The sequence below is a fragment of the Pleurodeles waltl genome, chromosome 7 (genome assembly GCF_031143425.1).
Source record: "Pleurodeles waltl isolate 20211129_DDA chromosome 7, aPleWal1.hap1.20221129, whole genome shotgun sequence".
Taxonomy (NCBI): Eukaryota; Metazoa; Chordata; class Amphibia; order Caudata; family Salamandridae; genus Pleurodeles; species Pleurodeles waltl.
This window is the reverse complement of record NC_090446.1, coordinates 17633909-17657432: the sequence shown is the minus strand read 5'-3', so window position 1 is coordinate 17657432 and position 23524 is coordinate 17633909. Positions and strand designations below refer to the sequence as shown.

Here is a 23524-nt window from a genome sequence, read left to right as displayed (position 1 = left end):
CTGCCAATGTTGCCTGACTGCCACTGTAATGGCAGCTAAAAAATTTACTGTTGTCTCACTTTTATATATTAGATAATATCACTGCATTTTGTGATCTTCATTAGAATTAGTGAACCAAACCCTTTCCGCACTGACAATTTTATGTTGATAGAAGCATATACAAAAGAGATTTTTGTCCAATGACCATCCTGAAGTGAATTATTTTTTAAGGTGCACCGAAATGTGATGGCCGTGGAAAAGGAGGCCCGGTGCATCAACGTATGTGGCTATGGCCGCAGAGATTGGTCCAGCTGGGAAGCCAGTATCTAAACCACTTTTCCTATTTGAATAATGTGCAATGCAGCCACATGATTTGTATCATATTATTTCCCCCTTTTATTAGTGACCCAGGAGGCAAGCTGTTGTCTTGTGCAGCCCGTACAAGGTCTTTCTTGTTGTTATAATTGGAGCAACATTATGGGTTAGTGACCCACGAGGGGTTTTCATGCATGCTGCATCCTGAACTGAATTATTTCAAGTTGCTCTCAAAATGTGATGATCATGGAAAAGGAAGCACTCTTAAGAAAATGAATTGCCCAGAGTTACACAGGCGGTCATTATGAACGTAGGCGGTCAGGACCGCCATGCCAGCGGTGGCGGAAATTACCGCCATATTATGTTCATGGCGTGACCGCCAAAGGCAGAACTTCGCCACCGCCAGGCTACTGCCGCCAGGCAGCCTGACGATGTGGGAGTTCCATATCTGACAGGGCAGCGCTGCCCGCCATGTAAAGAACCTGTGTCCACCAGCCCTTCCCTGGCGCTGTCCCCCACCAGGAAAAGGCTGGCAGAATGGGGGTCCCTGCACTGCCCATGCACAGCCCCATTGCGCATGTCACTGCCTGATTTATGGGCAGTGATATGTGTGACGGTGCTACTGCACCTGCTGCACTGCGACACTGTTCTGCCCACCGGGCCAGTGGAATGTTCTTTATTGGGCCGGCGGGGACCTCAACGTGCTGGCGGTCTGTGTTTAGACCGCCAGACTGAACACGCCGGGAAATCCCGCCGTGTTCATAATGAGGGCCATAGTTTGGTCAATCCAGTAAGCTGAGATTGAAACCAAGTTCCTTTGGTCAGTGCCCCACAACTAGTATTTGCCTCGGGGTATCCAAAAGCTCGTGACTGATACATCTACATGTTTCTTGTCTCCGTGGTGACAACAGCCAGACTAATCCTGGATTTGGTTTGCTTCCTCCTACCATATATACACTGGGATTTAAGCACGTCCCTGTCCACTTCCTACTTTCAGAGATGTTGCTTTTCCCTGAATATTTATTATGTCTTCATGGACTCCTTCAGCTACTTGGTCTGCCATCTTCATCTTTCCTTGACCAAATACCAATGTGTAGTCTACCCTAACACTTTCTATTCATGTTCTCGAGAAGTTAGGCCTGATTTTTATCTTGGCAGTATGGACAGGATACTCCATCGCAACTGAAATGTAGTATCCATACACCCGCGAAGGTGGGCCTCCCATTCCACCCAGTACAAATGTGGGCAGAACTTTTGTTTAATCACAGTGGAGACTACTGTGTCTCTTTTGTGATTAAACCCCACTGCCTCCTCGAAGGAGTAAGGCCTGTCAGAGGTTGACCTCTAATTCCTCACACCTAATTTAGATGGGTTGAAATAGAAGTCAAATTTGGCTGCCCATCACTGCCAGGAAAACCGAGGTGGTGAGGGGCAGTGAAAAAAGCGAAATTATCCCTCACCATGGAAGAGTAGTTCCAGTGCGAGAGGAGCATTGTCTTCTTTATTTTTCAATAGAAATCCCAGTTCGGGATTTTCTTTTTTGAAAATGAAAAAGAAAACAGTTTGCCACATGTCTCCATCATGCTTGACGGAGCAATGGCTCAAACTACAAAAAGCATTGATTGGAACCTCCATGTCAATTGTTCCTGGCAATGCATTAAGAAATGACTACCAACTTGGCAGTCATTTCATAATTTGGCAGGTGGAAATGCAGTCAAGGTAACAGAGTAAATTACTCAGCCGTCCTTACTGCCAAACCTCTGTCCTCCAAAGTATAAATCCCATACTGTAATGTATTAGTTAATCTAGTCTGTTTACTTTAAACTTACTCCCACGTTTCTTTTCAAGTGCAGATATGTTTCTGATGATTTTTTCAGCTTGTGCTTCTGGTACGTACAAGATGCCTGCTGGGGACTCTTCCAAGTGTGAACCATGCCCGCGCCACAGTTACGCACCCAATATCGCCTCCACCGTGTGCAATTGCCAAGATGGATTTTACAGAACGACTTCAGAATCCCCCAAGGATCCCTGCACTGGTAAGACACACTTTAAGGACTCTGGGGAGCATGTTGAAAGTGATGCCTACTCCTGTGATGTTAGAGGACGTAGTAATTAGGTTATGAAAGGTCTGTTACTGATAGTTTTCTGGTATGAGTTCAATACATAATGTGGGAAATTACAGATGGATGGCAGTATATAAAAGAGCTATTTTCCATCAAATGGATTCAAGTGACATTGTAGACAATGAAGACAAAGCTCAAAGTGACTAGGATCTCGCTTGGAACATCTGCACCTATGTGTATTTTGCTTTTCTTGTCCCAGAGCAGTGAGTAACCAGGTTTCAAGTCTGGATTAATGCTGATGGATTTCAAGAGAAACCATACTAACCATATAGAGTTATGGCTGGGTAGTGATCAATGATAGGGCATCGGAGACAAAGAAACAAGGAATCAAAGTTTTAGGTTCCTATAAACTTGGGGGCTGTCTCTACCACTGTATGTTGTATATACGCCTCAAGACCACCTGCTTTTTAGATGCACCCATCGATTAGCTTAGTTGGGGCAGAGTAATAATGGGAGATTCACATAAAATATTGCCTCCCTCAGACTCCACCTCCTTCTTCAGTCTCCTAAATGCTGTACATTAAAACTTAAATAACATCTTCTGCAACCCTCCACCACTTCCCACAGTCCTTCCTTAACATAAACCACTTTAAAAAGAAAATACCTATCACACGTTCACCCTGCCTCTGTTGTCAATATACTCTTGTCTTGCCTTTAATTCTGCCACTCCCCGGCTCCAAAGTTTAACCTTTTCTCCACTGCTGTTTCCTCATGATCCTCTCTCTGTTGTTCATAAATGTGTGGAGCTTGGAAGCTATGCAGAGAGCTGCTAGGTCTTATATGTGCCCCAGCTTAGCACAAATCAAACATCCTGTGTGTTTATTCATAAGCCTAGAAGATGCAGAGGAGAGGGTGGTTGTAACAGTATAGCATTGCGTGTCAATGCTATACTGTTACATCATATATATTATATAATGCTATATAATGCTACCTTCCTCCAGGCTTTGATGGTCCAAAGGTTCAAGTGGATGTAAGGGGAGAGGATGGTTCATCATGTACATTTTCACCACCTTCCTTGGGATGTGGAAACACACAGGAGCCGACAGATCACCGTCCATCCTTCCGCTCATCTTTTCGATATGAGGCGGGATGGAGTAGGCCAGAAACGATAACAAATGTTTCTGCTTCCACGTGATAATGTGACGGCAGTAATAAACATTGCTGTGATGTCTTTGCACCAAGCCATATGGATTTGAACCTTTTATTCACAATGACATTGTCCTATGGAAGCCACACACAGCAATGGAAAGTATCAAATCAAATCAAATCATTAGCATTTATAAAGCGCGCTACTCACCCGTGCGGGTCTCAAGGCGCTAGGGACAAAGGGGGTGGTTATCGCTGCTCGAACAGCCAGGTCTTTAGGAGTCTCCGGAAAGCGGAGTGGTCCTGGGTGGTCCTGAGGCTGGTGGGGAGGGAGTTCCAGGTCTTGGCCGCCAGGAAGGAGAAAGATCTCCCACCCGCCGTGGAGCGTCGGATGCGAGGGACGGCAGCGAGTGCAAGGCCAGAGGAGCGGAGGGGGCGGGTGGGGACGTAGAAGTTGAGGCGTCTGTTGAGGTATTCCGGTCCCTTGTCGTGCAGGGCTTTGTGTGCGTGGGTGAGAAGTCGGAAGGTGATCCTTTTGCTGACTGGGAGCCAATGCAGGTGTCTCAGGTGTGCGGAGATGTGGCTGCTGCGGGGTACGTCGAGGATGAGGCGGGCGAGAACACAGAGCAGGACTGTGTGAGCACAAAACATGAATCTTGAGTATAAGAGCATGGCCCTGCAATGGTTGAGTCACTGTGGAGACGTTTAGGGAGGATGCACTGTTGGCTTGATGACAACACTGGTTGGTCTTTCTTGTTCTTTCACAGGTCCTCCTTCTGCACCACGCAACGCTAACTATGAACTACATGGTTCCAGCGTAATGCTAACATGGCAGCTTCCCAAGTACTTAGGAGGCCGGAAGGAAGTCTTTTTCAATGTCATTTGCAAAATGTGTCCTTCCGGGGTGAGCGCCTGTATTCGCTGCAGTGATGCAATACAGTTTGAACCACGTCAGGTGGGCCTGTCAGAGACGCGGGTCCTAGTGTCCAACCTCCTGACTCGTGTGCTGTACACTTTTGAAATCCAGGCGGTGAACGAGGTGACAGAACTTGGGGATGAATATCCTCAGTTTGCTATGGTGAACGTCAGCACCAGCCAATCAGGTGAGAGAAGCACCTAACTATTTGGTTTTTTACAATGTATACCTTTTGCTTATGCAATGTGCAGTGTTTAGTAATTGAGCTCAGATTTGCAACTTTAAGATTGTTAAACTTTGACGAGTAGCTAGATTAAGAGGTAAATTGGTTATCAGGTACCACATTTTTTAAGCTAACCATTAACCAGTTCTGTGCCGTGGCCGTAATGGTTACGTCCTGCGGCACAGTGCTGCTGTGCCCAGGATGTAACCATTACGTCCTGGGCACCCAGCCCAGAGGGAGTGCTAGCGCTCCCTCTGTGGGGTTCCTCCCCACCCCCCAAGTCAGGGAGGGAAGGGGAAGCCCTTCCCCTTCCACCCCTGACGCCCTCACCTCCCCCTGTGATGTCAGCGCACGAGCGTGCACTGACAATCACAGAGCCTCCCCGATCACGTGGGGGAGGCCGAGAGAGCCTTCAAAGGGAAGGAAACCTCTAGGCACAAGAAATATATATATATATATATTTTTTTTGATTTTGAGGTGGGGAGCGACCCCTTAGGCAAGGGTCCCTCCCCTAGGGGGCAAATTATATTTAGGCCATTTCTGCCCCCCTCGGAGGCAGATTGGCCTATTTTTATGAGGCCAATCTGCCCCCAAGGGGGATAGAAACCACTAGACACGAGGGAGTTTTTTTGTTTGTTCGTGTTTCACGTAAGGGGAGCGACCCCTTAGGCAAGGGTCGTTCCCATGGGGGCAAATTTATTTTAGGCCATCAGCCTATTTTAATTAGGCCGATCTGCCCCCAAGGGGGGCAGAAACCACTAGGCACCGGGGATATTTGTTGTTGTTGTTGTTTTACAGATGGGGAGCGTCCCCTTAGGCAAGGGTCGCTCCCCTGGAGGGGCAAAATTTATTTAGGCCATTTCTGCCCGCTTTGGGGGCAAATTGGCCGATTTTAGGTCAATCTGCCCCCAAGGGGGGCAGAAACCACTAGGCACCAGGGATTTTTTTTGCGCCGTCACGCAAGGGGAGCGACCTTGTAGGCAAGGGTCGCTCCCCGACTGTGTGGGGGGGCAAATTTATTTTAGGCCATTTCTGCCCCCAGGGGGGGCAGAAACCTCTAGGCGCCAGGGCAAATTTTTTTTTTTTTTTTTTTTTGCTTCTTTGCTTTTTTAGAGGTGGGGAGCGACCCCTTAAGCAAGGGTCGCTCCCCTGGTGAGGCAAATTGTATTTAGGCCATTTCTGCCCGCTTTGGGGGCAGATCTGCCGATTTTAGGTCAATCTTCCCCCAAGGGGGGCAGAAACCACTAGGCACCAGGGATCTTTTTTTTTTGCGCCGTCACGCAAGGGGAGCGACCACGTAGGCAAGGGTCGCTCCCCAGGGGGAAGTGAGGGGAGCAAATTCATTTAGGCCATTTCTGCCCCCCCTTGGGTCGGCTGAGCTAGAGGCCAAAATCCACAGGTAGGCATTTTGCAAAAAACATCTCTGTTTTCTGTGAAAAAATGTGATGTGTCCACGTTGTGTTTTGGGCCATTTCCTTTTGTGGGCGCTAGGCCTACCTGCACAAGTGAGGTACCATTTTTATCGGGAGACTTGGGGAAACCCTGGGTGGAAGGAAATGTGTGGCTCCTCTCAGATTCCAGAACATTCTGTCACTGAAATGTGAGGAAAATGTGTTTTTTAGCCACATTTTGAGGTTTGCAAAGGATTCTGGGTAACAGAACCTGGTCAGAGCCCCACAAGTCACCCCATCTTGGATTCCCCTAGGTCTCTAGTTTTCAAAAATGCACAGGTTTGGTAGGTTTCCCTAGGTGCCGGCTGAGCTAGGGGCCAAAATCTACAGGTAGGCCCTTTGCAAAAAACAACCCTGTTTTCTGTAAAAAAAAATGGGATGTGTCCAAGTTGTGTTTTGGGCCATTTCCTTTTGTGGGCGCTAGGCCTACCCGCACAAGTGAGATACCATTTTTATTGGGAGACTTGGGGGAACCCTGGGTGGAAGGAAATTTGTGGCTCCTCTCAGATTCCAGAACTTTCTGTCACCGAAATGTGAGGAAAATTTGTTTTTTTAGCCAAATTTTGAGGTTTGCAAAGGATTCTGGGTAACAGAACCTGGTCAGAGCCCCACAAGTCACCCCCTCTTGGATTCCCCTGGGTCTCTAGTTTTCAAAAATGCACAGGTTTAGTACGTTTCCCTAGGTGCCGGCTGAGCTAAGGGCCAAAATCTACAGGTAGGCACTTGGCAAAAAACACCTCTGTTTTCTGTAAAAAAATGGGATGTGTCCATGTTGTGTTTTGGGGCATTTCCTTTCGTGGGCACTAGGCCTTCCACCCAAGTGAGGTACCATTTGTATCGGGAGACTTGGGGGAACGCTGGGTGGAAGGAAATTTGTGGCTCCTCTCAGATTACAGAACTTTCTGTCACCGAAATGTGAGGAAAATTTGTTTTTTTTAGCCAAATTTTGAGGTTTGCAAAGGATTCTGGGTAACAGAACCTGGTCAGAGCCCCACAAGTCACCCCATCTTGGATTCCCCTAGGTCTCTAGTTTTCAAAAATGCACAGGTTTGGTAGGTTTCCCTGGGTGCAGGCTGAGCTAGGGGCCAAAATCTACAGGTAGGCACTTTGCAAACAAGCATTTTCAATGCAACGGGTCTCGCATTTGCTCGAGTTAGAGCTATCAGCGTTGTAAACTCCTAACTGGACTTTTCTTGCCACACAAACGAAAAGAAAAATAATCACGCTGCATTTTTTTTTTCATTTGTGTGGCAAGAAAAGTCCGCTCAGGAGTTTACAAAGCTAATAGCACTAACTCAAGCAAATGCGAGACCCGTTGCATTGGAAATGCTTGTTATTTGTGTGCACAAACCTATTTTTTGTTTGTTCCAGTCCAGCCCTGCTTGTTTTTATATAAATTTGAACAAATAAAGCAAACGCGTGACAACCATGCTACTCCAGTATTTTGAAACATCTAGTGTTGATGAATTGTAATGCCGATACAGAGGTGACAACACAAGAAATCAAATTGTAAGTAAAGCGAGCTAAGTTGCAGCAGCTGAAGAGCGAAAGCAATTACACATCTGACAATAAAGTGAACACACATTATCAAATGCGGCACGATAGGTGCACAAAAAACAGTACTTTCCACCTGAATAAAAACGCTCTCACTGCAACAACGACAGGAGTCGAAGAGCTGTCAAGCAAAGAGTCTGGTCTACAATCTCCACGACATTGTTCATTGTAGGTAGGAATACTGGCAGACAGAGAAATCCTGAAAAAATAATTTCCTATGATGCAGAGCTACTGTTGTTCAAAGCTTTTTCTTCCTCTCCAAAGATTTGCAAAGGTTTTGAATGTAGACCTATATTTAGTTTGTGAAGAGTCCCTGTAGTGCAGTTGTCAAAGCAAATATTTTTTTCAAAATCAGTCTGTTTTGAATAAAACTTTTCTTACAAGTTTACTTTTGTGTCTAAAGTTTTTTTTCCAATGTTGCCATAACAGATGTTTTTTTTTATTTTTTCCCGAACTAGATGTGCGTGAAAGTTTTGACACAAGGCAGATAATGTTCAAGCACGCTTACACTCAGAATGATTTGCAGGATTTGTTCACAATTTGGCAATTGGCTTAACAACCTTTCTTCATCGCTAATTTCGCAGTGCCTTTAGTGGAATCTGGTTTTAACAAATATATATATTTCCAGAGAAAGATCGTATTGTGAGGCCACCATAGACAGCACAGCACATTACGTAGGAATGAAAATAAATGACTTGCAGGGCCGTGAGAGCCCGGAGACTGAAAACACTAGGATAAATGTATACAATAAAAGATAATATCTGCATGCAGACGTGGCCAGGTCAGGGAAAGCCTTGTATGATTTATGTGTGTAGGAGAGAGGGTGGGGCGAGGGGTGTGCGAGTTCCAGTTTTACAGGAGATAGTGGCATGCAGAAGGCCTGTGAACTATTCCTCTGTACCAGAATGAAAAATACATTCCATGCGCTGCTGCCTTTCCTGAGGCTGCTGCTTCCACTAAAAATAAAAACCCGATAAAATTAAAATACATTGGCGACTGTTCCGCAGAGACAGAACTGCAGGATGTCTCCTGTGGAGGGCTCTGGAGCAGCTGGCAGTGTTTACTCTCTCCTGGATTTATAGCATGCGCTGGGCCAGGAGAAAAGAAAAATCTTCACAAGCCTGTTTATGGGGAAGCCTGGAGCATTGATCCTGATGACTAGAGCCCTGTTAACAGAAACAGACTGGAGCCACTGAAACATCCAGCGCTCTGGTCAAATGCTATTAGCTTAAGAAAAAAGTAATCCCTAAGCACATGGTACATAGGCACAAGTGGAAGGGCACAAGTACTAGGGCCATGCTCCAGGGGAGTGTACAACTGTGGAAACAGTGGGACAAAGAGCAAGGATTGACGCATTAGCAAGCAAGGATTTTTTAAGGACACTGAAACAAACAAGTGACAAAGCAGAGAGCCCACAAAGAGGTATAGAAGTATATACTGAAGTATATACAAGAGGTCTCGAACGCTCGACCTAAAAACACCTCTGTTTTCTGTAAAAAAAAATGGGATGTGTCCACGTTGTGTTTTGGGCCATTTACTTTCGTGGGCGCTAAGCCCACCCACACAAGTGAGGTACCATTTTTATTGGGAGACTTGGGAGAACGCTGGGTGGAAGGACATTTGTGGCTCCTCTCAGATTACAGAACTTTCTGTCACCGAAATGTGAGGAAAATGTGTTTTGTTAGCCAAATTGTGAGGTTTGCAAAGGATTCTGGGTAACAGAACCTGGTCAGAGCCCCACAAGTCACCACATCTTTTATTCCCCTAGGTCTTTAGTTTTAAAAAATGCACAGGTTTGGTGGGTTTCCCTAGGTGCCGGCTGAGCTAGGGGCCAAAATCTACAGGTAGGCACTTGGCAAAAAACACCTCTGTTTTCTGTCAAAAAATGAGATGTGTCCACGTTGTGTTTTGGGGCATTTCCTGTCGCGGGCGCTAGGCCTACCCACACAAGTGAGGTATCATTTTTATCGGGAGATTTGGGGGAACATAGAACAGCAAAACAAGTGTTATTGCCCCTTGTCTTTCTCTACATTTTTTCCTTCCAAATATAAGAGAGTGTGTAAAAAAGACGTCTATTTGAGAAATGCCCTGTAATTCACATGCTAGTATGTAGCACCCCGGAATTCAGAGATGTGTAAATAACCACTGCTTCTCAAGACCTTATCTTGTGCCCATTCCATTTTGGAAATACAAAGGTTTTCTTGATAGCAATTTTTTACTCTTTATATTTCAGCAAATTATTTGCTGTATGCCCGGTATAGAATGAAAACCCACTGCAGGGTGCAGGTCATTTATTGGCTCTGGGTACCTAGATTTCTTGATGAACCTACAAGCCCTATATATCCCCACAACGAGAAGAGTCCAGGAGACGTAACGGTATATTGCTTTAAAAAATCTGACATTGCAGGAAAAAGTTACAGAGTAAAACATAGAGAAAAATTGCTGATTTTTTCACCTCAATTTCAATATATTTTTTTTTCAGTTGTTATTTTCTGTAGGAAACCCTTGTATGATCTACACAAATAACCCCTTGCTGAATTCAGAATTGTGTCTACTTTTCAGAAATGTTTAGTTTACTGGGATCCAGCATTGGTTTCATGCCCATTTCTGTCACTGACTGGAAGGAGGCTGAAAGCACAAAAAATCATAAAAATGTGGTATGTTCCAGTAAAATGGCAAAATTGTGTTGAAAAATTGGGTTTTCTGATTCAAGTCTGCCTGTTCCTGAAAGCTGGGAAGCTGGTGATTGTAGCACCGCAAACCCTTTGTTGATGCCATTTTCAGGGGAAAAACCACAAGCCTTCGTCGGCAGCCCCTTTTTAATTTTTTTTTGAAAAAAACTAAATTTTCACTGTATTTTGGCTAATTTCTTGGCGTCCTTCTGGGGAACCCACAAAGTCTGGGTACCTCTAGAATCCCTAGGATGTTGGACAAAAAGGACGCAAATTTGGCGTGGGTAGCTTATGTGAACAAAAAGTTATGAGGGCCTAAGCGCGAACTGCCTCAAATAGCCAAAAAAAGGCTTGGCACAGGAGGGGAAAAAGGCCTGGCAGCGAAGGGGTTAAAGGATGACGTTTTTTCTAAATTAACCATCTTTTAGGAAACATTTGAGTCTTCATGTCTGATATCCTTGGTCCCGCTAACAGGCAAATACATGGTAATGCGAAACAAAGAAATTACCCTCTTCATAGCACTGTATATCAATCATTAATAACCAAGAAATATATTGTGAATGAAACTGCTGCTGAAGAAAGGTCTCTAAGAAAAAAGAAAAAATGTTTTCAGTATAACACACCAAGGATCAGTAGGTGAGAATATTGATGAAGTGATAGAGGGGGTGTTTTGTTACCAGCAGCATGAATGTGGCTCATTGGCTGCTGAGAATGATCTTGAGCCGGTCACTGATTGGTAGCAACCCATACTTAAACTGATCCATCTGTATGACATAATATCAACATCACCGGTATCAACCTACAAAGATATCAACTACTGCTATATTGCCTACGTAAATATATTTTTACAATTCAGAACTCACATCTAGGTGCATTGAAGATGTAAATTGTCAAACTACGCAGATGTGGACTTACGAATGGTAAATCAATGTTTCCAATTCAGAACTCCACATGGGGGTACCCTGAAGAAATATATCATCAAGGTGTGCAGATGTGGAGTTAAGAATGGTAGATGTGTGTGTGTGTGTGTGTGTGTGTGTGTATATATATATATATAAATATATATATATATATATATATATATATATATACAATTCAGAACGTCATTTCTAGATACTTTCAAGATATCTATCCTCAGGCTACATGAATGATGATATAAGATTAGTAAATATATACTTATCAATGTTCCCTGTAAGGAGCGGACGCGCGCGCACCCTTCCTTCCCCCACCACGCGGGCCTTTTTGCCAAGCATGCACTTTTCTGGCACGTCACTGCCTGCATCACGCGAGAGAGTGAAACCGTGTGTCAGCGCTGCGTTTAAAAAAGAAACAGCGCAAAAACACGGTCACTCTCTTCTCTTCCTGTTTTTAGTTACATTGATAATATAGTGATAGTTAATATTCTGTAGCAAATATTTTTGTAGATCGATGGAAAAACTCAGTGTTCTACTACCATACCACTGCTCTTTACTATTAAATACTTGAAAAATGAGAATTTGTGGTGATTCCTGCCTTACAAAGTTGTTTTTTGTGTTTATTTTATTCTGGATGGTAGGTCCCCCATCCCAGAAAAAAATGACCATAGTACTTTGTAGAATTTCAGTGATTGACACAAATTCCAGCCAGCAACAATCTAAATGTCACAAGCTTCTGACAGACTTGTAAGAAAGGTGCCTCAGTGTCCAGTTCATAGTTCAGAGTTTTAAGCGAGTGCACAAACTCCTGCACTTGCTGTGAATTTTTTGCCACTTCTCTAGTTCCGCAGCCTTCATCTAGACAAAATATGGCGGGACGTTATTAGACTGAAGACTGAGGGCCCCATTATGAGTCTGGCGGATGGAGGACTCTTGTCTGCCAATCTCCTGAGAGGGTGGCCTCCGCCTACGCGGCGCACTCCCTGCCAGAGCTGATATGGGTTTCCTGCTAGGTCAGAGGGCGGAAACCTAAGTTTCTGCCTGCTGGCCTAGCGGGAAACAGGCTACAGCATTGTCTCAAGCTAGTAATTAAGCCGGAAGCAATGCTGTAGCCTGCAGGGTGCACCAGCACCCTAGCAATGTTCACTGCCTGCAAAGCAGGCAGTGAACATTGCAACAGTGCTGGCCAGGGGAGCCCCTGCACTGCCCATGACAAGTGCATGGGCAGTGCAGGGCCCCACTGGGGCCCCCTGCACCCATTCTCCACCAGCCTTTCATGGTGGTGCTACCGCCATGAAACCTCTGGCGGAGAAGGGGGTCGTAACTACCAGGGCTTGCTGCTTGCAGCACTGCCCTGGGGGATTAGCACTGCCACCATCCTCCAGACTGCTGGGATCCGAGATTTTAATGGAGCTGGCGGTTCCCGGGCGGTCCGACCGCCAGGGTTGTAATGTGGTGGTCGGATCGCCTCATTGGCGGCGGTCTAGACCACCACCACTAGTGTGTCGGTCTATAGACTGCCACACTCATCATAAGGCCCTGAGTCTTGTCTAGTGCCTGAATCTTCTTACAAACTCTTGGAAGAGTAAGAGATTATTTAGTGGGCCCATTATAAATCCTTTCAAAGCACAAGAAATATACACAATGATGTAATGATCCTAGGAAAATTAGAAATTCTACAGGACTTTATAGTAATTAAGGACCAAATTGAATCTTACCCTCCTAACACCCCACGTTACAAGGACTCTTGATTCTTGCAATGCTTCATCATATGGTTTGCTCCTTGACAAGTCTGGATGTGTTTGTGGTCTGCGTGGGCTCCAGCTAAGGAGCTCTTTAAGCACAGCATTTTTCTTGCTAAAGAATTGTTGTGGTGCTTACTCCATTTATTGACCCCTGGGATCCTGATTGTAAACAGCTACAATTATGTTTAGGAGAACAATAAACCCTTTACTCATGTTTCTATTACTAAGATTAAAAAATATATGTTTGTGGACTTGAAGGTTATTCGTCACTCCACTTTTCACAAGTTGACATGTTTCAATCATCACCTATGAGGTATTGCAAGTTCCATTATATCCACGAAACTTGTAATACAGCGGAAGGGATATCTGTTGCATTTGTGGCAGAGTAATCCCCTCTACCAAACTCGTAATTAGGCATGTAGTTTGAAACAAATAGCCTGAAGGCAATAGGATCAATGCAGTGCAATAAAATGCTGTAGTGCCCTGCGATTAAGTACCTACTGGGTATTACCCCACAGATTCACCTATTTTAGTAGGTTGCTGGATCCCTGAAGAAATCAGTCAGCAATGCGTGTATATAATTAGGCATCTGCAAAATGTATGTCCCTTGGCATCACTACATCAGAATTGTGTGCATGTACATACTAAAATGGAGCCGGTGGTGTAGTCGGCTGCAAACAAATTCATTAGCTTACCCACACCGTCACAAAAATGTAACAAGTGTTCTTGTCATCATTACATCATGAGCACATACACCTAAACACTAGGTCCATGATTCAGTTTTACTTGCTGACACTTCCCTTTGCAAATATATTTGCTTCAATAGGGATCCTTGGTCCTGATGAAAGCCACAGACCTCTCTTGGGGCTCATACGTGATGGGTGAAACATGTTGACCTGAAGGTGGGAGGGGTGACATACACCCTTAATGTTCACATATGTTTTTAATCCAATGGTAGGAGACACAAATAAAGGGTTTATTGTTGACCTATAGTTAATTTTCGCAGTTGCAATTCAGGATGCTAGAATTCAAAGAATGGGGTTAGCACAATAAACAATTCTTTATGTTCTGTAAAAAGATCTTTCTTTAGGAAAGCCTATGGTGGAGCTCATCCAGAGCATAGTGAACATGTAGGCCGGGCGAGGGGCGGGGGGCAGACCCGTTGATGAAGCGTGCCATTAGAATGAGTGAGAGTCTTGTGTTCTTATAATAGTGAGGTTAGGAGGGTAGGATTCAACTCGGTCTGTAGGATAAAATGTTGTAGGTTCTCCATTTCACCTGGGCCCTTTATATAGCTGTTTGTGCCACTGGAATTATTGAATTCTGCAGTCATGTGTTTTCCACATAATTATGGACTTGCCACATTTGACACATAATCCACCATCTACTGCACAATCTGCAGGTTAAAAAGGTGTTCTACCTCAAGTGGATCACGGTTGCTAGTAGAAACAGCCCTTGAATGGTTCATCGCTCACCCCTACAACCACGGGTCTTATTCAAAGCGGCCCAGAAGGATGGTCAGAATTTATCACACTTGACAACGATCTGACAAGTCCCAGCTCATCATTTATGTGGCACAATACATTGCACTGATGTTGAGCTTTTTGGAAAAACATGGAATTTGGTGCTTATCCCCTTTTTTCCCTGTTAAATTTGTTGAGGTTGACCACTTAAAATGTAATGGAGGGGCATCCTTTATCACACGCGGTAATTACTGGGTGCGATAAATATTGCTTTGTTTAGAGTCGTCATCCCTGTGCAAGCAAGTATTTGATCAGGAATCACAGTTTTGATGGGATACCACCAATCAGGCCCATCGCTTCTGCTGCCCCCCAAATGCAAACCCAGGGATGCGTCCTGAGGCCCCTTTTTATCCCCCATCAAGCCCTGCCCCTAGGAGATATTATCTTCCCTTACCGCTTTTCGTAACAAATATCCACGATAGTCTTTCCTTCACTTCCCTGTATCCCATCAAAGTAAGCATCTTTCTGACACTCATGGAACATACCATGACATTTGAATCCAACCTGCTTCACGCATCTTAGAAGTTATCTACATCCTGCTTCCCTTTCCCCCTTAAAATGTCCCCTGATAACCTCAGTCATTCACCATCTGAAAATAACTTTGATGTGCTGTTTAATTGCTCCAGGAGGCTGCAGTCCTTCATAATCTCGGCCTTTCAGGCACCATAGACTGGATACCCTCACGAGTGATAAGAAATGCTCTACAAATCTACTGATTGATTGATTGTCCAGCTTCTAGCTGCTCATTCCTTTCTACACTACTTAGTCATTGTACACCAATATAGTGAGTACATTGAACCGTCAAAAATGTTCAGTCAGACTCCCGCGAGACTCCTCCTCTTCCTCCTTCTCCTCCTCCTTCTCCTCCTCCTCGACAAAGTGACCTGTTTATCCTCCACGCAATCCACATATCTCTCTCCAAGGTCACGAGGACACCGAGCTCTTAGGTGCCACAGAGCCCAGTATGAAGTCCCAACAGTCTTCAAAAGTCTTCAAGGAATGTCTCGCACTTGTGTTACATGACTTGCAATGGGAAGTGTTGCAGGTCTTGTTGGGGTGAGTTTGAGGTAGGTTGTTGCTCAGGGTATCTGCCTGACAGGCTAAGAGTCCTTTGACTTCTGACATTCTCTGGTCTGGGTGATGCTCTCTGTTTCCTTTAAGTGTATCTGTTGGCTCACCTTGGTAATGGAGCCTGAGCACAAGGGCTTAGCTTCACAGGTATATGCATGGGGTCTGCGCTGTGACAACACACAAACAAAGGTTTAATTAAAAACAACATAAAATACAAACCAGCATGAGGAATAATAAGTTATCAAGAAAATATACAAAAATGAAAGCAACCTGAAAGTGGGACGACATTGACATCTTTACATGTTACTTTACAAACAAGCTGAATTGAAAAGAAAAATGTATAAAAATAACAACAGAAGCAGTCTTTCTATGCATAATTTTCTATTTTTTTATTTAATGGAATCCATTGAGTCAAGTAGGTCCGTTAGCTAAATGATTTGGTCCTGATTAAAAAAATAAATATTTTATTTGGACTCGAAAGGTTGTCTTTTCATAGCACCCGGTGGTATTCTTGGGGGAGAATCTCTACAAACACCCATAGATTGTGACACAAAATCCAATCTACTAATGTAGTTTTACTGGATTGTGCATCAAAAACTAATGAAGAACGGAAGTAGACACAAATACAGGGAAATACTTTGGTTTCCCCCAACCTGCCACATTGCATGTGTGATGCAGTTTACAGGACATATTCAATGAGCCTGAACCTTTCACAGTCCTCGGCACCGAAAGCTAGACATGGATGGTATTCTTTCAGTGCAAATTCACATTTGACAATGCACACTTACATCTATTTCATGGTGTGTGTGTGAGCGCAGCGCACAGCAGTCTGTTGCACAAGCGCCCAGGATGACACAAGCAGCAGGCCAATCTTAGCATATATTTAGGGTCAGATTTACTAACATTTGATGCAATTCAAAAAAGCAAGACAACTTTCTCTGCTTTGTCAAATGGAGAGAGCAGGAATGCTAATAGGACATGTTATGATGGACTCCAAGTCTGAATATATGGTGTGAATCATAAAATCAAAAATGTTAATGCCATTAACCAGTCTCTAGTGTGCGACAATGGTACGAGCTCTGCCCGGTGCTCGTGCAAAGGAATGGCGAGTGGCTGGACACTGAATGGTGGACCAGACCCAAAGTGCGGAACTTAGTAGTCCTCAGGTATCTATTTATACTGAATCGACACTAACAGTCCAGTAAATCAAAACTGATGTTCTTCGGTACATAAATGACTTTATTGAAGACATTGATGCTGTCAGTATTGGTAGTTGAAACAGAGTGTTACTGGGCCATAGTATTGTAGGCTGAACCTTGGAACCAAGTGAAGATTCCAAAATGTGTGCTCCATTGCTTGGTGCCTGTGCCATTGAGGGACGCCACAGGTATGGCGAGATCCACATTGAAATATCGGTCTCAATGGTGAAGGAGTATTGCCCCTCTGGCTAAGAGCCTGGAGCTGTAAAATAAAACGATATTTCATTATTGTTTTATTTTACAGCTGCTGGCTCAGCCAGCAGCAAGTGCAGGGAGGAGGGGGGCTCGGCTAACGGAGGGGGAGTGGAGTCTGTGCACTAAGTGCGCGTGTGTGTTTGGCCGGCCGTCTCATGCGCACTTACGTTTCTCCAACCCGGCTGTGCTACATAGCTGGATTGGAGAAACTGCGCAGGCTCTAGTGCACTGTCTGAGTGGCAGAACAAGCCACTCAGACCAATCCTGGCACTGCTCTCATGCTACGTTCAGCATGAGAGCAGCTTCAGCATTGCTTGGGGAGCCTGTGCTGGTGTCCCAGTGAATGCTGGGACACCAGAAGAAGAGCGGAGGAGCGAGGCAGCTGCGATGGGATCAGGTATGTTTTTTTCCCCTGTCCCTCCCCCTGCCCGCCCCTCCCCTTGAGATTTGCGGCGGCCGCCGATGACGTCAAACAACAGAAGTCTGAAAACTGAGTACTAAACTTCAAATGCATGTGACGGCGCGAAACATCGATATGTTAAATGAAAGTGCCTCTGTCCAGGAACAGTGTTGAGCCCCTAAGAATTTTGTTGCTCCACAACTGGATCTGGTGATTTAATTCAACATTTACTGGTAACTCAATTAATGTAAAGTACATCAGGCTTTACAACGAAGGCGAACACGTATCTTTATCAAACCATGAAGGTTTATTGATAGAATGCCTATTAGAAACCCACTGCCTATTGTTATAGCTAAGGGTTAGAGGTCAGTCAGTTAGTTAATAGTATGATGCTCAGAGCAAGATTAGGCAGAACCAAATACAGTTCAGCTCGAAGGAAATAAATCAGAGTTATAAATCACAGGTCATGCCTGGAGTTGCCTCTTAAAAGTCAAGGGGGCATGGGTGCCAAGCTTTCATATTGTCTATGTGTGATATTTCTTTAGCTCAGCATGCTCATGTGTGACATCTCTTTGGTTCAGTGTGCTTGTGAGTGACATTTCATTTCTCTGTTTCATTGTGCTTGTGTGTGACATTTCCGTGGTTCAGTGTGCTTGGGTGTGAAATCTCTTTAGTTCAGTGTGCTTGTGAGTGACATTTCTTTGGTTCAATGGCTTGTGCCTGACATTTCTTTGGTTCAGTGTGCTTGCGAGTGACATTTCTTTGATTCAGCATGCTCGTGTGTGACATTTCTTTGGTTCAGTGTGCTTGTGTGTGAAATATCTTTAGTTCAGTGTGATTGTGTGTGACATTTCTTTGGCTCAGTGTGCTTGCGAGTGACATTTCTTTGATTCAGTGTGCTAATGTGTAACATCTCTTTGGTTCAGTGTGATAGTTTGTGACATTTCTCTGGTTCAGTGTGCTTGCAAGTGACATTTCTTTGGTTCAGTGTGCTTGCGAGTGACATTTCTTTGGTTCATTGTGCTTGTGTATGACATTTCTTTGATTCAGCGTGCTCGTGTGTGACATTTCCTTGGTTTAGTGTGCTTGTGTGTGAAATCTCTTTGGTTCTGTGTGATTGTGGCATTTCTTTGGTTCAGTGTGGTTGCATTTTACATTTCTTTGGTTCAGTGTGGTTGTGTGTGACATTTCTTTGGTTCAGTGTGCTCATGTGTGACATTTTTTTGGGTTCAGTTTGCTTGTGAGCAACATTTTTTTTGGTTCAGTGTGCTGGTGTGTGACATTTTTTTGATTCAGTGTGTTCGTGTGTAACATCTCTTTGGCTCAGTGTGATAGTTTGTAACATTTCTTGGGTTCAGTGTGCTTGCGAGTGACTTTTCTTTGGTTCAGTGTGCTTGCTAGTAAAATTTATTTGGTTCAGTGTGCTTGTGTGTGACATTTCTTTGGTTCAGTGTACTCGTGAGTGACATTTCTTTGCCTTTGAGTAACACTTTAGAAACCACCAGCGATGCCTTGCACCACTGTGCACAAACACTGAGAATAAGCTGTGTAGAAATGTCGTCATTATGTGTTATAATGTGTTATAATCATGATTCTCGTAGCCTAACCCTTAGTGCATGCGGAGACCACTGTGGGTATGGAGAGAGATAACACACTTAGGGGCATATCTGTGGTGCAGGGTAGTGCATCAAGTGACCTTGTTTCATTGCCCTGCGCCACATGGAAAAGGCAGAAATGCTCCTTATTTATAAGATATGGTGCATTGCTGTCCTTTCCCCCTGCGCTGGTGCACAAATTGCTGCCTAGCACTAACGCAGGCACCCTTGCACCATGGAGCAAGGGTCTGTGCATTGTTAGCAGGATTATTTTTGCACCTTCGTGCACAAAAACAATTTAGAGAGGCATTTTCCTCTTTCCATGCGTGATGCCGAACGCAGAGAAAAAAATAGGATAAATAAAGATGTTTCTCCTCATTACGCCTAAAATTTTTACACATTCCCAGGTTTACCGATTCTTGTAAATTTAGGAAAGCCTCAAAATGCGTGGCTGTTGAGTGGGAACACCCACTCCAGGGCCCGGGGTCCACCTCTCCGACGCAGTGTAAGTCAGTGCAGCAACTTGCACTGAGTTTCCTTACTCCATATCTACAAGGCCATGAAAAGCCACGCAAGGTGGGTCTGCTCTAGATATGGGTCTGCAGTCTGCGCCGCAGGTGCGTCACAAAAAGTGATGAATCGGCGGCTCACGGGCTTGTAAATAAGCTCCTTAGCTTTTCTTCTCACCTATTTTGAGTGATAATCTCCATCGTTGGGGTGACCCAGAACTTGTCCTCAAAAGCGTAATTCCAAAACTTGTTGTGTGGTGCTTGAGGGAAGCCCTGCCAAGCGCTATACTCGGAATAGGCTTGTTTTATTATGCAAAAAGCTATACAATAAATCCATACCCGATTACAATTATGTGAGAATTACACACTCATTAAACCAATTAGGTTTAAGGAAAAACAATAGCATTTCTGAAACATTTGTCAATACTAACCCACAACTTCACATAATGCAGTTCCCATCCCTGGTGCTCTTCAGGCACCTCAACAGTTAGTGCAAAGATCATACTTCACACCAGGACAAGAGCACACGAGAATGATTTTATGGTTCCAGTAGGTGAGACCTTCAAACAATAGCTCTCAGTCAACCAGAGAGGTACAGAGCCCTAAAGAAAGAAACATCATTCTGTACCTGGGAATGACACTACATTTCAAAAGATTATTTCCAGGCTCATTCGTGTAAGGTCTTCTGGGTGCAGAGTGAAACAGGAATGAAAAGCTGACTGCATGCTGAAAGATGGCTACAAACAGTTTTGCCATTTTGGACATGAGCCCTACATTTGACATATGTTTCCATAAGCAGAGCTCTCTGAACATAATGATTCCATTTCGAGCTCCCATTGAATAACCTATGGCAGGTGCACACACTTTCCAGGATTTCAAAATGCTTAAGAGTACTAAATGTCTGAAGTAACATTGAAACTGATCTAATATGACATTGAATATTAAAGATTTCATGTAAAGTGAAGAGGGAATGATGAAAACATGTTTTAGGGAAATTGATTTTTCTAGAAGTTTCAAGTGCCAGGAAAGTGAAATTGTCCAATCTGTGTTTATCCTCACCTATAAAACCCTGCAGATTATCATACTGATTTGCAGGGGTGAAAATGGTTTTCTCTATTTTATGATGCTTTCATGTATTGAGTATTAGAGGGAGGTAAGGGATGCACTTGCATTGAGTGATAAACAGACTTTACAAACTAGAAAGGTAAGAGTCATTCCATCAGAACAATGGTAAAGCAGAAACACACCTGAGGCAGGACAAGAAGGAGCATAGGGAGTAGAATGCCACTGAATTCCTGAGACAGACAAGAGAACCATCCAATCATGGACAAGAGACTGACCGAAAGCCCAATCGTATCTTAGAGACTACGTGTTCAATAAAACAGCTACCTTTATCCATAGGCAAGAGCCCAAAAAGCTAAGTCCTGGTTCTGTAAGCAAATGTGGTGAGTTTCTTTATTACATCAGTGCCTGGTTCTGCTGAGCACCAGGTAGTGTTACCATGCAGTTTGTATTGTCTGTACATATGTTTTGCAGTTAAAAACTGGACATTCCTCAATTAGCAGTTCTGAATGCTACATAATGATCAAAACATCTGTTTCTACTTGCATGTTTCAAGTGTATTGTTCTCTGTGTGAGAAGTGCACCGTAAAGCTTCACCAGCAGTGCTTAGTTTGTAAAAGAATAAGTACAAGAGCCCAAAGCTTTGCTCAGGAGGCCACGGCCTGTCCTACAGAATGTTAGGGGGACTGAATACCAAGGATGTATAGTCTCTATCCCACCTCTTCCTTCTACCCCCTGAGCCTCTGTGCCTCTTTAGCTCACTCTTGCAGGTTCCTTTTTGTCTCTGCTTTCTATCTTTTTCACTATTTCCCTATTCCCCTCTTTCTCCCTCTTTCTTTATCTGGGTTGCAGTCTGATGATGAGAAATAAGGTCCCGAGAAATGAGTGATAGATGTCCCCCCCCCCCGCAACCACTGGCTCAAAAGAGTTACACATCCCTGGCCACTCCATGCCAGTGCAGTGTGTGCTTTGGCTTGCTTGAATATTCTCTTCCTTACTGCTTCTTGGAGTTCTTCATCTCAATTAAATGTAGTTGCATTCTATTTACTGCAAGGCCCAAGGATCATCATCTGCTGCAAGACAGGGGAGTCCATTATGCATAAACCTATTCATAACTAGCATAAAAGTGCATACATAATTCAAAGTTACATTCATATTTTAAAACATGCACAGTAATTTGCTATCCCTTGAAAGAGCCAAGTTCCTGTCAAGTCAATTCAGATCCAGTGGTATATGCAGGGAGACCAGAGCCTGGTTGTTAAAGAGGCTGGTTACAGTCACCGCACATTAGCAGGGGGTCACTCGCTTGAGTGCTGAAAAGGAAGGTATTTGTACCTTTGCTTAAACTGAACCTGGCATATCATCTTCCACTGACATAATGGGGGATGCTTCTCCCATTTGGGAATGGATCTGTCATCTCCAGACCAATCAGAAAGCAGGCTCCTATTGAACACTGCTTGGCTACAGGTTGATATTTTTAAAACTCAATTAACAAAATACAAGACCAAACCTTGACCAACAACTAAAGTCAACCTAAATACAATCCTCACTGAACATCATGGCCCCTTGAAAGTTTCTGGTGCTGTGATTAAATTAAGAAACAGACAATATTACTGTGGAGATGAGATAATATGTGCCCCTCTGCTTTCAATGGGATCTAAACTTACGCTCACCTTAGCAAAACTAATTTTCATTTCTATTGCAATAACTGCTCATCTGTGATGGAAGTGTTAAACTAATCTGATGATCCACCTGTTCTCACGGGAGGACTCATTTCACCAAAGCGTCACTTTTAAGATGTCCCTAGACGACAAGGGCACTGAAATAATCTGAAATTCCATTGTTTCACCTGGACAGAGACCCTCAAATATACAGACACCAGCACCAGCATCCGACATAGTACTGAACAGGACTATGTAGGTGCTGAAATAGGAAGGAACGTTTTACATAAATACTTCAAAAGTTGAAAGGCTGTAGGAGGTCTGAATGCAACTAATTTTGAGTTTTAAATGATCAGACATTTAAGATCTGAACTGTCCATTGTATGAAAACTAAGGATAAGAATTAGTAGCAGATATGATTTTAGTGTGCATAGACACAGATCATGAAAATTGTTTGCAAAATGCATATTATCAAAACACTCTCATTAACTCCAAAGCTTTCACATCTTGTTACCTATAAAGGTTGAAGGAAGAATATTATGGTTAACATAGATGCTGAAAAGATAATAATGCAGTGGAAATAGAGTAATGAAATGACGTACTGCCCATACATCCCATTATGCTGGATTTCTTGGTCCAGGAATTCTTCTACCAAATTGACCTGAGAGGTGGCATAGTAAAACAGCTTTTCTGCCCACTATAATCATGGAATGCTCTAAACCCTAATGCCCACACTGTGGGTACACAAAAGATGCATCACCTCCATTAGAAAGGCATATTCAAAATGTCCTTCTAGATCCTGACAAACCCTGATTGAAAATGCATATTAATAATTTGAAATTAATGGATCTCATGAGTTACTGATGACTGCAGTCGTATTTTGGAATGGTCACCCAGGAAACCATATGACATTCTGAAATCTGTCAGAGCCATCGGCTTTAGATTCTACTGAAATGACCACATTACAGAGGTCCCATATTTAACATGGATACAATATCAGAAACATTAGATTCACCCTGGAAAAACTGACAGACAAGTCCAAAAGTTGAAGAAGCAAGCCCTGGCTGATCACAGATCAAGTGAATTTTGTGCCTTGAGACAACAACTAATGCTCGGTGTCATAGAACATTCTTCACATGTTTATCACACATCTAAGCCCAAGATTAATGAAGTGTATGCAGAAGCAGCATCTTTAGAATACATTCATTTTCCAATTGAAGTACTTGAGAAGTATTTTATTAACATCAGATCAAATAGAGCAACTTGGAGAT

The 23524-nt window shown here is 43.7% G+C and overlaps 1 protein-coding gene across 5 annotated transcripts in view; it reads left to right on the top strand.

Annotated features, from left to right (window-relative positions):
- The window catches only part of LOC138303566 (ephrin type-B receptor 5-like), a 209640-nt gene that overhangs the window by 104913 nt on the left and 81203 nt on the right, over positions 1 to 23524 (top strand). For 4 of the 5 annotated variants that reach the window (XM_069242826.1, XM_069242828.1, XM_069242830.1 and 1 more), the window contains 2 exons: positions 2172 to 2330; positions 4271 to 4606. The exons of the other annotated variant lie outside the window; for it this stretch is intronic. In XM_069242826.1, the coding sequence (XP_069098927.1) occupies positions 2172 to 2330; positions 4271 to 4606 (495 nt within the window). The remainder of the gene's footprint in view (positions 1 to 2171; positions 2331 to 4270; positions 4607 to 23524) is intronic. 5 annotated transcript variants of the gene reach the window in all.